The 17,973-nt window shown below is 34.1% G+C and overlaps 1 protein-coding gene across 3 annotated transcripts in view; it reads left to right on the forward strand.

Moving 5' to 3' along the window:
• LOC106874958 (FYVE, RhoGEF and PH domain-containing protein 2) overlaps window positions 1-17,973 on the forward strand; it is a 493,421-nt gene that overhangs the window by 323,688 nt on the left and 151,760 nt on the right. For all 3 annotated transcript variants that reach the window (XM_052968055.2, XM_089352506.1, XM_089352505.1), the window contains one exon: window positions 10,299-11,269. In XM_052968055.2, the coding sequence (XP_052824015.2) occupies window positions 10,299-11,269 (971 nt within the window). The remainder of the gene's footprint in view (window positions 1-10,298; window positions 11,270-17,973) is intronic.

Genomic DNA, 17,973 nt, shown 5'->3' on the forward strand with positions numbered 1-17,973 from the left:
ATGAGTCTGTACACTCACACACACACACACACACACACACACACACACACACGCACATTCATACATACATGTGTATGATTACATGTACTTGTAAATGCATGTTTATATGTGTGTATATGAAGGATGCTTTGTCCAGTTCTTCTAAAACAAAATATGTGCAGTGTGTTGTAAGTATCCGCTAAATATTTTGCTAGATATGACTCAGAATGGGTTAATTTCCAATTCCTCAAAGTTAATGCTGTTGTAGTTCATATCTGTAGGGCTTTTATGTTGATTGTACCCTGCTGAGTTGTATGTCTGTTCTTTGCTGACAGAAATTTGATGTCAAAACTTATCAACAGAAGGAACAGACAGATCATCATCATCATCATCATCGTTTAACGTCCGCTTCCCATGCTAGCATGGGTTGGACGGTTTGACTGAGGACTGGTGAAACCAGATGGCTACACCAGGCTCCAATCTGATTTGGCAGAGTTTCTACAGCTGGATGCCCTTCCTAACGCCAATCACTGTACTTGTTTCAGTCATAAAACTGTGGCCATGCAGGGGCACCACCTTGAAGAATTTTGTAAAACCTGTTACTTATTCTATTGGTCTCTTTTGCTGAACTGCTATGTTATGGGGACATAACCAACACCAGTTGTCAGACACAGACACACACATCCATCAACACACTCACACACACACACACACACACACACACACACATACACACACACTTGCACACTCATATATGACAGACTTCTTTTAGTTTCAGCATTATAACATTAACAATCATCATCCTAATCCCCATCATAAGTAATGATTGTGATAATGAAGGTGATGACAATGATGTTAATGCTGAGGAAGGTAATGATGAAAATGCATTCTTGATGATGATGATGATGATGATGATGATACAGGTTTCTTCTACCACATCCATCAAATCAGGTTTTTGCAATTTTGCCATGTTTTTAAATGCTTAGCTAAAACATGCAGGTGGTGATGAAGTAAACTTGGCAGCTGCAAGTTGCACCAAATAATGTATGTGCACTACAATGCATTAGAACACTGGATGTTTTCTAGCTCCAGGCCAATTGAACCTCTTAACAGGCATGTTGCTTGATAATGTGCTTTCTATAACCCCATCCCTCTCACTCTCTCTCTCTATGTATAATATATATATATATATATATCTATATATATATATATATATATATATATATATATATATATATATATATATATATATATATATATATATATATATATATATATATATGTATATGTATGTATGTATATGTGTATATATATATATATATATATATATATATGTATATGTATGTATGTATATATATCTATATATATATATATATATATATATATATATATATATATTGGATTTATTATATATGTATATTTCAAAAATTTAGCAAAATCACAACAAACAGAAATATTACAAAAACATAACAAATAGAAAATTTGTAGCTTATTTCTCATCAGTCAACGTCCAGAAGATCATTACAATTTCGTGCCTTTAACGTTGATATTGTTCACTACTGGTGGTGCTTGTGGCAAAAAGCTACTGGGATTAGCTAACAAATGTACAGGACAATGATGAAAACAAGCATGACAAAATAAAACATACATATACAACAAAAAAGTCATGCAGCTGCAAGGCAGACTAATATATGTGTGTGTGTGTGTGTGTGTGTGTGTGCATGTGTGTATATATATATATATATATATATATATATATAGTGTAGATAAAACTTACTTGGAAAAGGATGTGTGGTGTTCGATCATATAATAATATAAATAATATATAGATATATGCATATATCCATGCATATATATACATACATGCATGTATTGGTACAGGACATAAAAAAAAAAAAAACGTTAAACAAAATGAGAATCGAAAACAAAAACGAAAACAGAAAATGAACATTTTTCGAACAACGAAAAAAACAAACAGAGAAACAAGAAACGAGACATGCAACATGTCAGTTGTCCCTGTTCCATCTACTCTGCATTTCAAAGGCAAGGACAATACGCGACATTGTTGGAACAGTCCTTCCGCGCAAAGCAAATTAAATAAAGTTTGGAATTTTTTGCGGAGTGTGAAAGTGTTAACAAGAACAGGACAGTGAGATGCATATATGTATGTATATATATATATATATATATATATATATATATATATATATGTATGCATATATTCTGGCATAGTATATCTTGGACAATGATTACATTATCCAATGTGTCCTTTATTTTTTAAGAAAATTAGGTCTGTGGTTCAAGGGAGATGTAGCTATTATTTCTAGCAAGCCCGGCAGTCATGCAATGAGATCCTTTTATTTTATTGTTATTGGTGTTACTAATACTATGATACTCAAGGCAATAAGATTGGCAGAATCTTTAGTGTTGAAAGAAATGCCATGCAGCATTTCTTCTGGATCTTTACATTCTGAGTTCAAATTTTGCTATGGTCAGCTTTATCTTTCATCTTTTTGGACTTGATAAATAAAAGTATCAGGGAAGTAGTGGGGGTCAGTGCTATTGACTAATCCCTTCCCTCAAGGTTCCTGACTTCATGCCTGAACTAGAAATTATTATTAGTATCATGATTGTTGATGTTTATTTTGATTTTTCCCCTTAAAAGATAAGCTTGTCTGCTATGAAAGAACACCCAAACCTACCCATTTCATCTTGAAGATAGTTTTTAAAAAAATCATAAATTTTGCACTTTTAAGTAAAAATAATGATGTCTGTTAGGCAGGTAGGTAGGTCTTATACATCTCGTCCCCTCCTTCCCTCCCTCCTTCTCCCTCCTTCTCTCACTCCCTCTCTCTCTTTCTCTCCCGCTCTCTCTCTGTTTCTTTCCTCCAAGGGTGGAGTATGTTCTTTGCTTCTACAAATTTAGTCATTTCTTACTGATGTTGGAAGTTAGTTGTTGTTGTTATTCATACTGTCACTCCCAAAGTGGTACCTTTATGACCTTGCTGCTCCTTGTACAGTATTTTGGTGATACTCTAAATATCCTACATTTAGGGACTTGCAGCTAATGCATGGTACTTTGCTGATGCTCTAAATGTATTTCATCAATGCCGTTTTTTTTAAATCAGTGCTTACTCTCTTTTACTCTTTTACTTGTTTCAGTTATTTGACTGCAGCCATGCTGAAGCACCGCCTTTAGTCGAGCTAATCGACCCCAGGACTTATTCTTTGCAAGCCTAGTACTTATTCTATTGGTCTCTTTTGCCAAACCGCTAAGTTACGGGGACGTAAACACACCAGCATTGGTTGTCAAGCGATGTTGGGGGGACAAACACAGACATACAAACATACACACACATGCATATATATATATATATATATATATATATATATATATATATATATATATATATATATATATACATATATACGACGGGCTTCTTTCAGTTTCCGCCTACCAAATCCACTCACAAGGCTTTGGTTGGCCCGAGGCTATAGTAGAAGACACTTGCCCAAGGTGTCACGCAGTGGGACTGAACCCAGAACCATGTGGTTGGTAAGCAAGCTACTTACCACACAGCCACTCCTGCACGGTTTTTTTTTTTTTGGTCTATGGACTCCATTAGTTATTATTCTATTCTAGTGGACCCTCATAGCCATATGATGTTTAAAAACTAGTTTTATAGGTACATTCAAAATTCCTATTTTGCTTTTCAGACATTAACTTGCAAAACGTTAGAGAAAGAAACATGGCTGTTTCTTGCAATAAATACATCCGAAGTAACATTTTTTTTTTTATGGACCCTTAAAATGTTACTGTGGAACCCCAATTTACTATTTTGCTAGCATGGACCCCCAGGAGTTAAGTGGACCCCGATTGAGAACCACTTATTTAGATTCTTTAATTACTAGAGCAAGCAGCAAGTTGGCAGCCATTAGAGCATTGGACAGAATGCCTTGTGATGTTTGTTCTAAATTCAAATTCTGCCTAAGCCAGTTTTACTATTCATCCTTTTGCAGCCAATATATAACGTATTAATTAGTTTCATTCTCTCTCTCTCTCTTTCTCTTTCTCTTCCTCTGTCCCCCTCCCCCCTCTCTCTCAAACTGGTTGTGGTCAGACCTGGAGAAGGATGGGCTTCACTGATCCTGCTCCAGTGAATCTCTCAGGAGGCAATCAAAGCAAGAGAAAGAAAAAAAAGAAAAAGCAATTACTAAAGAACCATCACCAATAATACAACATGGGTTATGAATTAATAAATATATATTGAGTCATATTACATATGTATTTAGTCTAGCTATATAATATTAGGGATGAGGCCTTCTTTCAACAGCTTAGGATGAGAATTGAACCGACAGGTTTGCTGTTTTGAATCCTAATGATTGTCATCATCATCAGCAGCAGTATCACTACTGTAAATGTAACCACCAACAACTGTCATCACTACCATCATCATCCATTATCACCACTGCCACCATCATTTTACTGACACTATAGTCAACTTCTCCATGAAGTCATTAGCTGTGTGACTGTAGTACAGCACCTCTTGGGGTATCTTGTTTCTGCATTATATTATCTATGAGATTCAGTTCAATAATTTAGTTATTTGGCCTAATTACTTCTTCAAAGTTGTTTCCATCTACTGTGTGGTGGCACCACCACCACTACTACTACAACTACTACCACTACTTACTACCGTCCCCAGTAGAGATAGGAACTTACAAGATAGGAAGTGAAAACGTTCATCACTATTCACTCGACCATACACAGTTATGTTGAAAATTCATTTGGTTGCTACTTAGGCAGCTGGAGAACATAACAGATAGAGTGATTAATGAAATTAGACATTATAAACATGGATTTGAAACAGAAAAGAGTATCAGGCTCACTGCAAGAAGTGGAATCATGTAACTCAATAACTAAGCAATGTTGGGCATTAGTGTAATAACCTATCCTTGTGAGTAGATATTGTGGACAGAAACTGAAAGAAGCCCATCATGTGTGTGTGTGTGTGTGTGTGTGTGTGTGTGTGTTTGTGTCAGTATCTGTCTCCTCCGCTTGACAGCTGGTGTTGGTGTGTTTACATCTCCATAACTTAGCAGTCCATCAAAAGAGACTGATAGAATAAATAAGTGTAACAAAATCTAAGTACTGGGGTCAATTCATTCAGCTAAAAATTCTTCATGGTGGTGCTCCAGCATGGCTGCAGTCGAAAGACTGAAACAAGTAAAAAATAAAAGATATGCATGTATTTTATTTTATTTTATTTTATTTTATTTTTGTGTATACTGGTGTTATACCATTAGCCGAATTGCATCTCTTAATACTGAAAGGTAAAACTTAATTATTTAATTAATAACTACCTGATATAATAGGTATGAGACTGAAACAAGTAAAGGTGCTGATATAATTGACTAAAATCCATCAAGGTGGTGCCCCAATATTGCTGCAATCAAATGAATGAAGCCAGAGACAGAATAATAAAATGGTAATTCTTAAATATAATGAGATGGAACTAAAGCCGTGCAGAGTAATAACAGTCAAAATTGAAATATAATAAATTAATAAATAATAATAATAATGATGATGATGATGATGATGATGATGATGATAGTAATTATTTTTGTTGTTATTATTAGATGTTTATTGTTGTTGTTATTATTATTACTATTATTATTATCATTATTATTATTACTATTATTATTATTATTAATATTATTATTATTATTACTATTTGTTTCAAATTTCCTTTGACATTTTCTTAAAGAGTAATAAAAGAATCAGAAGATGAACTGAATAAAATGAAATTAATAACAGAAGCACTAACTATAAGGATTGTGAGATACTGTAAAGAATTGATAAAAAAAAAAGATGTAGGAATCAATAATGATAAAAATACCAAGAGTGGAGACAGAATAAAATAAAATGAATAAAATTAAATTAAAAACCCCATTCCATTCATTATTTTTTTTTTAATTGGAAACAATAGTGTATTGTAATGAGGTTTCAGCCGATTATCTCTGATTGGAATATGTAATCAAAAGACAATAACAATGTCTTCTTCCAGAAATTAAATATGCTGTTGCTATTATTATTTATGGAAGAAAAGTTGGTGAGCTGGCAGAATCATTAGCAAGCCAGGTGAAATGCTTAGCGATATTTCATCTACCGCTATGCTTTGGGTTCAAATTTTGCCAAGGTTGACTTTGCATTTCATCCTTTTGGAGTCAATAAATTAAGTACCAGTTCAGTACTGGGGTCGATGTGATCGACTGTCCCCATACCCACAAAATCCAAGCCTTGTGCCTGGTTGTTACATGTTTCTCCATTTCTTCTCTTACTTTATATATCGTCATCATCATCGTCGTTTAACGTCTGCTTTCCATGCTAGCATGGGTTCGAGGATTTGACTGAGGACTGGTGGACCAGGAGGCAACACCAGGCTCCAATCTGATTTGGCAGAGTTTCTACAGCTGGATGCCCTTCCTAATGCCAACCACTCCGAGAGTGTAGTGGGTGCTTTTATATATATATATGTATATGTATGTATGTGTCTGCGTTTGTCCCCCCACTCCCAACTACCATCACTTGACAACTGATGCTTATGTCCTTGTAGCTAGTGGTTCAGCAAAAGAGACCGATAGAATAAGTACTAGGCTTACAAAGAATAAATCTGGGGTTGATTTCTCCGACTAAAACCCTTTAAGGTGGTGCTCCAGCATGGCCACAGTCAAATGACTGAAACAAGTAAGAGAATAAAAGAATTCAAAATAATTATTTTGTGATGTTCTACATGTTTATACATGTACATTTATATATATCTATTATGAGTTGTTTATATTTATATAGTTGTTAATTTTACATTCATAAAATGCATTTCCCATACTGTAATGAAACATGTATAACACTGAATTAAAATGGTACCACATAGTCCAGTCTGTGTATTAATACTTTGTAAATATAATTCACCAGGAATCTCAACTTATATGTACGATTTTCTCATTTAAAATAAAACATCCATATGCATACACTTGACTACTGAAATATGCAGATGTGCTTCACAAGGATACAGCTTGGATTAAAACCCCTTCTGTACACTATATATAGATATATCATTGTTTTTATGACTGCTTTTCCATGCTGGTAGGAGTTGAGTAGGACGTTTTAAGGCAATGTTTTATAACCATATGTTCTTCCCGTTACCAGCTCCTTACACCAGTCAGGGATATAACATACTTTTTTTTAAAACCAATATCTCTCTTAAAGAAAGTGCTCACACACCAGAAAAAAAAAACTTCTTCCCAAAAGGGTTAGTAACATCCTGATAAAAAATTTCATAACATTTTTTTAAAAATAATTAAAATAAAAAATTGCCTTTACACTTGAAAACTATATTAAGTAATTCTCATAGACTTTCAAATATATATATGTATCAATCACATCTATCAATCCGTCTGTGTATATATATATACATCTATCAATCCGTCTGTGTGGGTATGTATGTAAGTATATATATATATATATATATATATAGATAGATAGATAGATAGATATACACATCTATCAATCCGTCTGTGTGTGTATGTATATATATATATATATATATATATATACACACACACACACATCTATCAATCCATCTGTGTGTGTATGTATATGTATATATATATAAGAATGGACATACTAAATTCAGACTAGCCTGACTGTAATGAGCTTTGTAGGCATGGAGAAGTGGTTCTGGGTTCAATCCCAGAGCATGACACTTTGGGCTACTGTCTTCTACTGTAACCTTGGATCGACCAATACTATGTGTATATATGCATGTGTGCGTGCTTACATGAGTGTGTGTGTGTGTGTGTGCCTTTGTTTTCATCTGCTCCTATTGCTTGACAACCAGTGTTGGTTTGTTCACATCCCCTTAGCATAGTGGTTTGGCAAAGGAGACTGATAAAGTAAGTGTCAGACTTAAAAAATAGTCAATTTGTTTGGCTAAAGCCATTGAGGCAATGCATCAGTATTGCTGCACAGTTCAATGACCGAAACAAATGAAAAAATGAGTACATGTGTACACATGCATATGCATATGCACCCACACACACACACACACACACACACACACACACTATTTTAATCTATATTGATGGCATAATGTATTTTTTCCTACAATGGATTAGATGGGTGAGATATGTTGGCAATACATAGTTTCCATATGTATCTCAATCTGACTTTAATGACATGTTAAGTAGAATTTCAATGTATTGATGTGTGTGTGTGTGTGTGTGTGTGTGTGTGTGTAACAGTTAATTTTTGCAAAAAAAAAAAATACATTCTATTTCCTGTTCCAGTTCTTATCTTACTTTAAGTTTCCTTAATGTTTTTTTTTTTTTTTAAATAAAACCTTAACAAATGATTTGATATATTCTTATTTGAAGTGGGAAATTATAAATTGACACGTGTGTATATGTGTGTGTGTGAGTGTGTGTCTGTATGTGTGTGTATGTATATATGTATGTGTACACACATGTGCTTACACTTATTTTGGACAAGACTTATATAATATATATAAAGGTATATATGAAATGAGAGAGAGAGAGAGGAGACAGAGGTAGGGTGCAAATATGAGAGTGAGAGAGAGGTTAAGGTGATAGTGATATTTGATGTCATGCTAACCTGCTAACACTGACTGCTCACTTGTATCTGTCAGACAGATTAGTTGACAAATAATTCATAAATCAATGAAATAGATAAAATTCAATTAAAATATACAAAGAAGCAAGACAGAATTGATTTTCTTTTCTTTTTCTTTGTTCATCGTCATCATCGTTGTTTAACGTCCGCTTTCCATGCTAGCATGGGTTGGACGATTTGACTGGGGACTGGTGAAACCAGATGGCAACACCAGGCTCCAATCTAATTTGGCAGAGTTTCTACAGCTGGATGCCCTTCCTAACGCCAACCACTCAGAGAGTGTAGTTAAAGAGGTAAAATGTGTTCACCCCATTGCTAGGTATAACATTGTTCTTTGCTCCCCTTCTCTCTCTCTCTCTCTGTCAGGTGGTTAGAGTATAGGTTTGACTCCCAGACCAGGTGGCATGCTGTTTCATTGTGCAAGGTATTTTACTGTACATTACTTGATTCTTCTCAGCCAAAAAATGAGTATTAGCCTAGTGCTGGTGCATTTCCCTCTGGCTGTCACATCCTCGATGTTTCACTAGGTCTAGGAAGGCAGGGGCTGAGAGAATATCAATGCTTGTGACTCCATAAATACCTGAAACAATTATCAAAAGCATTGGTGCATTACACCTAGTTGTACTTGCAAGCAAGTAGCAGCTATGTTCTTTCTTACAGATCACCTGAAGAACTCATATTGTGTTCCTTTTATGTCCTATAATTTAGCAGCTTCACAAATACAGATTAATGAAATAAGTTCTGTGGTGAATATGATCAACTAAGGCATCAAAAGGTTTGCTCCATCGGGGCTACAGAAAAATGAATGAAACTAGTGAATATTGAAATGTCAAATCTTTGTACTATTTCTCAAATCATTCAAAGATCAAAAGGGTGGGTTTGTGGAATTTGGGATTGTTTTTAGACAAGGAAACATTTGAGAGACTCTTTTACTCTTTTACTTGTTTCAGTCATTTGACTGTGGCCATGCTGGAGCACCACCTTTTAGTCGAGCTAATCGACCCCAGGACTTATTCTTTGGAAGCCTAGTACTTATTCTATCGGTCTCTTTTGCCGAACCGCTAAGTTACAAGGACGTAAACACACCAGCATCGGTTGTCAAGCGATGTTGGGGGGACAAACACAGACACACAAACATACACACACACACACACACACACACACACACACACACACACATATATATATATATATATATATATATATATACATATATATATATACGACAGGTTTCTTTCAGCTTCCGTCTACCAAATCCACTCACAAGGCTTTGGTCGGCCCGAGGCTATAATAGAAGACACTTGCCCAAGGTGCCACACAGTAGGACTGAACCCAGAACCATGTGGTTGGTAAGCAAGCTACTTACCACACAGCCACTCCCGAAAATAATGGTTTAGAATGATGCACAGAAAATTTTGAATAAGACTCACAATGAGAACACTTGTGCTGTATCTCTCGGAATGAAAATGAAATATAGGTGTTTTGTCACAGTAACAGCAAGAACACATCTGATTTCCAAAATATCACATCAGAAGGAAGTAAAAGTATTTGCCTAATAAAAAGCAAGTGTTTGTATTGTGATTAAATTATTTTCTGAAATTAATTAAATTTTTAATTTTTTTATTTTCAGCACCAGCCAAGCCGAAGTTCTTGGAGCGCCTCATTACAGGGGTTGGCTCAAAACTTACAAAGTCTCACAACAAACTCAATGGTGTTGTGATTTCTGGAAACACTGCAGAGGACACCTCAACAGAAGCAATAAAGCATGAGCAAGCAGAAAGTTCTTCAAACTGTCTGTGTCTTTTAGACAACAGTACAGAAAGTTGTCCCGATTCACCAATCTACGAAGAAATTCCTTTTTATGAAGCTCCACAATCAAATAATTCTCCTCCACTCTCTGGATGGAATTCTTCGTGTTCCACACCAACGTCTCCAAAGCTCTCTGGCATTGTGCGGCAGAGATGCAGTGAATTTCAGAAACTGAACAAAGAATCGACATCACCAGTGAAAACACTGAAAGATAAAACCATTGCTGAAAGCCAAATGTCCAAATCCATGCCTTCCTCACCACAAAATCGTACAAAACACATTTCTCAAACCATTGAGAAATTAACAAACTCCTTCACTCCAGTAGACAATACCAAAAAGCCACCACCAGTCAAAGATGAGTATCTGGCAAACCCTACAATGGCAGCTGGATATGTACGTGCCTTTGTGGAAAAAATTAATCAGAACAAGTGGAGTGCTGATGGAGAATCAGGTTCCCAACCACTACCACAGTCACAATCCTGTTCTCCAAGTTTGCAAAAAGTTTTAGCAAATGATGAAATAGTCATTAGCAAAAATCATAAAAACACAAATTCATTACCAAAGCGATATACACAACGCAATGGTATTGTTAGTCTTTTGGATACCAAATCTGATTTATTTAACTCTATCAACCGAGACAAAGATTCTAGTATTAATGACCAAGAAATTATTTCTTTGTCTCCTGAAGAACTATTTGACCGAAGTTGGTCGGATTCAGAATCTTCGGAGGATGACTATGACACTAAATATAACCAACGTTTGGAAGACACAATAGTTCCACAGGAGGACGAGGTGAGTTTTTTTTAATGCATTTCCTACCTACTACTACTACTACTTGTACATCTCCTCCTTCTTGTCGTCATCATCATCATCATCATCATTATGAAGAAGGCAACAAGCTGGTAGATTTGTTTGCATGCTGGACAAAGTGCTTAGCAGCATTTCGTCCACCTTTATGTTCTGAGTTCAAATCCTGCTGAGGTTGATAAAATAAGTATCAGTTGAATACTAGGTTCAATGTAATCAACTTAACACTTCCCCAAATTTCAGGCCTTGTGCCTGAATTAGAATTACCAGTGCATTAAGATTTTCATAATTGTTACAATGTTAAGCAGGTTGAATAATGACCTGTCGGTTAGACAAGCCATTTGTTCGTTCATTCACTCATTCGTTTCATGTACATTTTTCTTTGTTAGCATGGGTTACATGAATGTATTATTGAGGCATTTCATCAATTAAGCAGTGGGAGATTGAACGGAGACTGCAAAAGGACATAACTAAATACTGCAAAGCTTTTTGTTAGCACTCTACTATTTCTGTCACTATTTTCTTGTTGATATATTCTAAATGGCAGCTTTATCATCATCATCATCATTTAATGTCCGCTTTCCATGCTTGTATGGGTTGGATGGTAACGCCAGGAGCCACATCAGGCTCCATGGTCTGTTCTGGCATGATTTCTACAGCTGGATGCCCCTCCTAATGTCAGCCACTCCACAAAGTGTAGTGGGTGCTTTTTTGTGGCACCACTGCCAGTACTTTTTAAATGGCACCAATTTATATTGGACCAGTTGGTACTGAGTACTCCAGTCTTGTTCTAGGAGTAACCTAGTCTCATGTAGTACAAATTGGCACAGGACACACCAGTCTTTGTATCACTCCAGTACCTACTATATCTCATGTCTAGATATTCTAAGTAGCAGACTTGTCTCTTTATATTGCACCAATTGGCACTGGATACAGTATGCAGGGAAGATTTTTGGGATGATTGATTTGTGGCATCAATATAGGTAGATGCGAATAGATTTCATTTGGCACTGGGTCTCTGCCACTCCATCAGAGGTTAAATCAAAGTTAAGTAGCTTCAACATAGTTTGTTCCTGAGGTGAATAATAAGTTTTGGTAAATCATTAAAGAACTATAAATATCTACAAAATGAGAAAAAGATATATAGGGGAAGGGGAGGAACAGTAGGTTAAGAGAAGTTGTTTAGGTAAGCTGTGAGAATAACAAAGAACTAATCAATATATAAACATATGGATTTTAGCCAAGTAGATTATAAATTTGTATGTTTGTCAGTTTATAAAAATACAGCCAACTGCTTAAAGGTTTCCTCATTTAAAGAATTCAATAAAGCTAATTAATTAGCTTTATTGAATTTCAATAAAAAAATGTTTATCTACTAAGAAACGATATAGAATAATAATAATTAACTATAATATTCTATAGGTTCATGATAGTGCGTTGGCAGGATTGTTAGTATTGGACAGAATGCCTTGTGGTATGTAGTTCTGGCTTTCTTTGTCATGAATACAAATCTTGCTGAGGTCAATATTGTTATCATCCTTCCAAAGACAGTAAAATAATGTGTCATCAGTTGAATATTGAGATGTATTTAACCAATTGATACTGGTGTCTCTCAATGCTCTTCAGACCAAGTGACTCTGAATGAATCTTTTTAACTTAACAGTTTATTTAAGCTTAAAGCAGAGTTTATCTATTGCTTTAAGGTAGATGAGGGTGTAATCCCTAATGCTCACAATATTCCTCTGAAGAACAGTGCCCCCAAGTTTTATTAGCCTTCATAGACACAGTGATGGAACAATGCTATATAAATTCTATAATTAATGGGATGTGCAATACAACTATCCTTGTACTTGATAGAAGTTGGAAGATAATGAAGAAAGTCCATGGGAGAATTTGTATTTGGAATTGCTATTAATAATTGAAATGCCAATCATGCAGTGTTCCCTAGAAAAGTCAACTATTTTTATAAAGTATGTAGTATTAATAGTAGGTGTGTGGGGCCACTGAGAGATAAGTGTTTTTTTTTTTGCTTGTTTTGGTCATTACAAGACATTAATTATGTAATCATCAGTAATTCCTTTGAATTAGTCACCTTCATTTTCCTGCTCACAAGAAATTCTGCAAATGCAATTACTGACAGAATCCATATTCACACAAAAGAAAGAAAGAGGATGGTGGGAAGAGACATTATTATTTAACTGGTAGAAACATTATATGTTAGGTAAAAACTGTGAAGAAACATAAGGGTATTTGAATCAACAAATCAATGAAAATTATACAATAAAGTGAATTTGAATACATTCATGAAACATGGCTCTGAAACCTCTGATCCCAGTTTTCTCAATGGCATACAAAATTATCCACTCATGACCCATGCCAGGATGGAAAACAAACATTGAATGATAATGAAAATTATTTATTCTTTTATTCTTTTACTTGTTTCAGTCATTTGAATGTGGCCATGCTGGAGCACCACTTTTAGTCAAACAAATCGACCCCAGAACTTATTTTTTGTAAACCTAGTACTTATTCTATCTGTCTTTTGCTGAACTGCTAAGTTGCAGGAGTGTAAACACACCAATATCAGTTGTCAAGTGACGGTAGGAGGATAAACACAGATACATACACAATTATATATATATATGCATATACATGACAGGCTTCTTTCAGTTTCCATCTCCTAAATCCACTCACAAAGCTTTCATCAATCTGAGGCTATAGTAGAAGACACTTGCCCAATTGTGCCATGCAGTGGGACTGAACCCAGGACCATGTGGTTGGGAAGCAAGCTTCTTACCACACAACCACACCTGCACCTATGATGATGACAAACTTCATCATATACACATTGATTGATTACATTGTTACAGTGTTGATTTTTTTAAGGAGAAAAAAGCAATTAACTTAATAACATTTACTCCTCAGTATACTACTGGTATTTATTTTCTTTTGTTCAGATTAAAAAAAAAAAAGAAAAGTTCCTCTGGTATGATTTGAACCAGGAATTCTAATGTCTTGCCATTGCAAATAATCGATGTTTTTAATTTTAATTTTATTTTATTATTTCTTTTTCAGAATAAAATTTAGTGATTTATATCTGATAGTCAAGGTTCAATGGTTTATTCAAATTTAGACATTTACATATTATTGAAGCAAGTGTTTTCATGCCTGACTGCTCTTTGTAGCCTTGATTTCTCTCTTTGCTTTAAAATGAAGTAGGTGTGGGTATACACAGGCATGTTACTAGACTGCTGGTTTCGAGTTCAATCCCATTGTGTGGCATTTTGGGCAAATATATTCTACCATGACATTGAGTTGATCAATACCCTTGTAGAATAAGGCTACTTAGAAAACTTTTCATGGGCACCATGTTTAACATCACCACTAACCTCTAGCCCTTGGTTGCCTTTACAGAGTCCACTTTGTTGCAAGCACTTGGGCCAGGTTTTGGGCTAAAGATATTTTTCTCTAAGTAGTCATGGAGATCTTAAAATGGCACAGATGTGGCTGTGGGGTAAGAAGTTTGCTTCCCAGCCACATGATTCTGGGTTCAGTCCCAATGTGTGGCATCTTGGGCAAGTATCTTCTATAACCTCAAGCTAACGGAATTGGCTTGTCAGCAGATTTAGGGGATGGAAACTAAAGGAAGCCCATCATACATATGTATATATATATATATATATATATATATATATATATATATATATATATATATGTTCTCAGTAAAAATTCAGGGACTAGACAGTCTGTCTTGTCACTGAATTTTTACTGAGAACATATATTTTTTTCGTGGTTAGATGATTCGGCATCTATTTCTAGCATATAGGTGTCCACTTTTGCTGGTCATCCCTCTTATTTTTGTATGTAATATAATTTTAATCTTCGGATTTTTTTAATATGCTAGACCACTGGTTCAAATTGATTAATATCCATTTCTACCCTCATAAATAAATTTTTATATATATATATATATATGTATATATGTAAAAATTTAAGGAATGGAGAAAACGCATGTTATAATTGCATACTTTATTCCTACATATGTTTCAAAGGATTACAACCTATATGATCCATAGGGATCTGTGATATTAAAATTGTAACCTCATCAGGGAAAGCATGGGAATCATCTTAAACGTAAGACATTATGACCGAGTATGAAAACAATAGATGGATAAGGTTATGACGTGATTCATTTGAAAAAAACCGTTAGAGAATTAGCCCTAAATTACGTCTAATTTGTCCATCAAAATCAGATATTGGTATTCTTAGCAAAAATATACTTGATAAATACATTCCTACTTTAGTTAACAAATTAAAACTTAATTTATGGTCTAATTCTTTGCAGGTAGTTGACTGGTTTCGCAATATTAACAACAAAAACAATGCCAAATTTATCCAATTTGACATTTGTAATTTTTATCCCTCAATTAACCCCATTATTTTAAACAAAGCACTTTGGTTTGCTCACAAGAAGGCGGGTATGCCTAGAGATGAATTTAAAGTTATTAAAGCAGCTAGAAATTCCATAATTAAGTTCAATAAAAAACTATGGATACGTAAGGACACCCCAGAAGGATCCGATGTTCCCATGGGAAGTTCCGATTCAGCTCAAATAGCAGATTTAGTATGCACATACATTCTATACGAACTAGAAGACCAATTCCCAAATGTTAAGGGTGGTCTATACAGAGACGATTGTCTATTATACTTAGAGAACACCACAAATCAAAAAATACAAAAAATTAAAAATAAATTAGCTAGGTTTTTTAGCAGAATGGGCTTTGGTATAGTATTTGAAGATGAAACATCTATAGCTAACTTCTTGGACGTCACTTTAGATCTACACACTAAAACATTCTTCCCGTATCACAAACCCTCCACTAACCTAAAATATATCAGTAAATCCAGCAATCATCCAAATTCAGTAACGAGAAATTTGGTCAAAAATATTTCACTTAGAATATCCAATCTTTCTATGAATGAATGCATCTTCAATAAGGAGGCTGAATTTTACAATTTAGCTTTATTAAAAGCCGGTTACAGAGAAAAGGTTAATTATATAGATTCTAATTATGAAACCGATATGAGTAGTAATAATAATAATATTTTTAATAGCAATAGTAATAATGATACAGTTTTTAATTTAAATAATAACAATAAATACGAAGATAACCTCAATCATAAATTACCTAACGATAGAAACAAGCTTAACATTCTTTCACGAAATAAGGGAAATAACAGTCAAATAAAACCTTGTCTCAACGATAATAATAAACTAAGACTATTTATAAACAATACCAGAAAACATTCTAAACCAGAACCTAATAAATATGTCTGGGTAATTCTTCCTTTTAGTAAAAGTGTAAAATCAAACTTGGTATCCCAGTTCCAAAACGCTATAAATAAGAACTTCCCTAAACATTCTCACTACTCCCAAGTCATAAACACACACAAGATTAGATTCTGTTTCTCTAACATGAAGAACATCTCACAGATAATATCTGCACACAATATGAGGCTTTTGCATCCAATAGAGAGTTCAAACAGTAATAACATTGAACCAAACATTATTAACCCTTACCAAAATAACAATAATAACACTAATAATAATAATATGGGGAACAATAATATTAACACGACACATAATAGTAATAGTCACAACAACAAAATCATTATTTCAGAAGTCAATAGCAAAAGAATTAGTTTTTTAAGTGAAAATGCGAAACTCAGAAACACTATCTACCAATGCCAAGTTAGTACTCCCAAAAATACTCACTTTTATGTAGGTTCTTCCTCTACACCATTATCCACTAGAATTTCTAACCATTTTTCATCCTTTAGAGATAGAAACAAACGTAATTCCACGAGCCTTAGCAAACTAATTTGGGATCTTAAAGATAATAACATTAAATTTAAACTAGACTGGCTTATTCTTTCTATCTCTAAGCCATATGAAAAGGGTGGAAAATTCTTCAATATTTGTGTTACAGAACTCCTCTTCATTTTATTTTCAAAGAATAATCTGGTAAATACTTTCATAGAACATTCTTACAGATGTAAACACTGGCAAAAACATACATTTTCAGCATTCAAATAACAGTAAATTTTTTAAACGCTATCATATTTACCCGTAATAAGTAAATTCTTCAAATAGCTCTAATATAACATACTATTATTCCCTCAAACGTTAGAAGATTAAAATTATTTACGATTCAAATTATTTATCTAAACTTTCGTAATTTATTAACCTAAATTAGAGCATATTTTAAATATTGATAAACTCTTGTAACAACCAAAACATACAAAATTTATGTACGTTTGAATATACCGGTATGGGTGTTTTTATATATTTACGCGTGTATCTGTGAGAGAAAATGTGTATGTGTGTGTCTGTGTATACATATTCAGGGTTTTGTATAAACTAGAGGTGTTTCTATAGACTTCTTTGTGTACATATATGCATTATCATTTATATTTTTACTTTTACCCTTATGTTTACTCTTATTAATATTTTTTTTTTTAAATATATCAATATGCATTTACGTATGATTTTTTGGATGTATGTACATTTTCGTGTAAAGAGGTATTTATTTACACATAGGTTTATTTAAATATTCATATATGAGTGTACTTGTGAATAAGTATGGGAGCATATTTGTGTAGATGTATTTTTTATATATAAAAAAATA

The sequence above is a fragment of the Octopus bimaculoides genome, chromosome 5, assembly GCF_046866305.1.
Source record: "Octopus bimaculoides isolate indiv1 chromosome 5, ASM4686630v1, whole genome shotgun sequence".
Classification (NCBI taxonomy): Eukaryota; Metazoa; Mollusca; class Cephalopoda; order Octopoda; family Octopodidae; genus Octopus; species Octopus bimaculoides.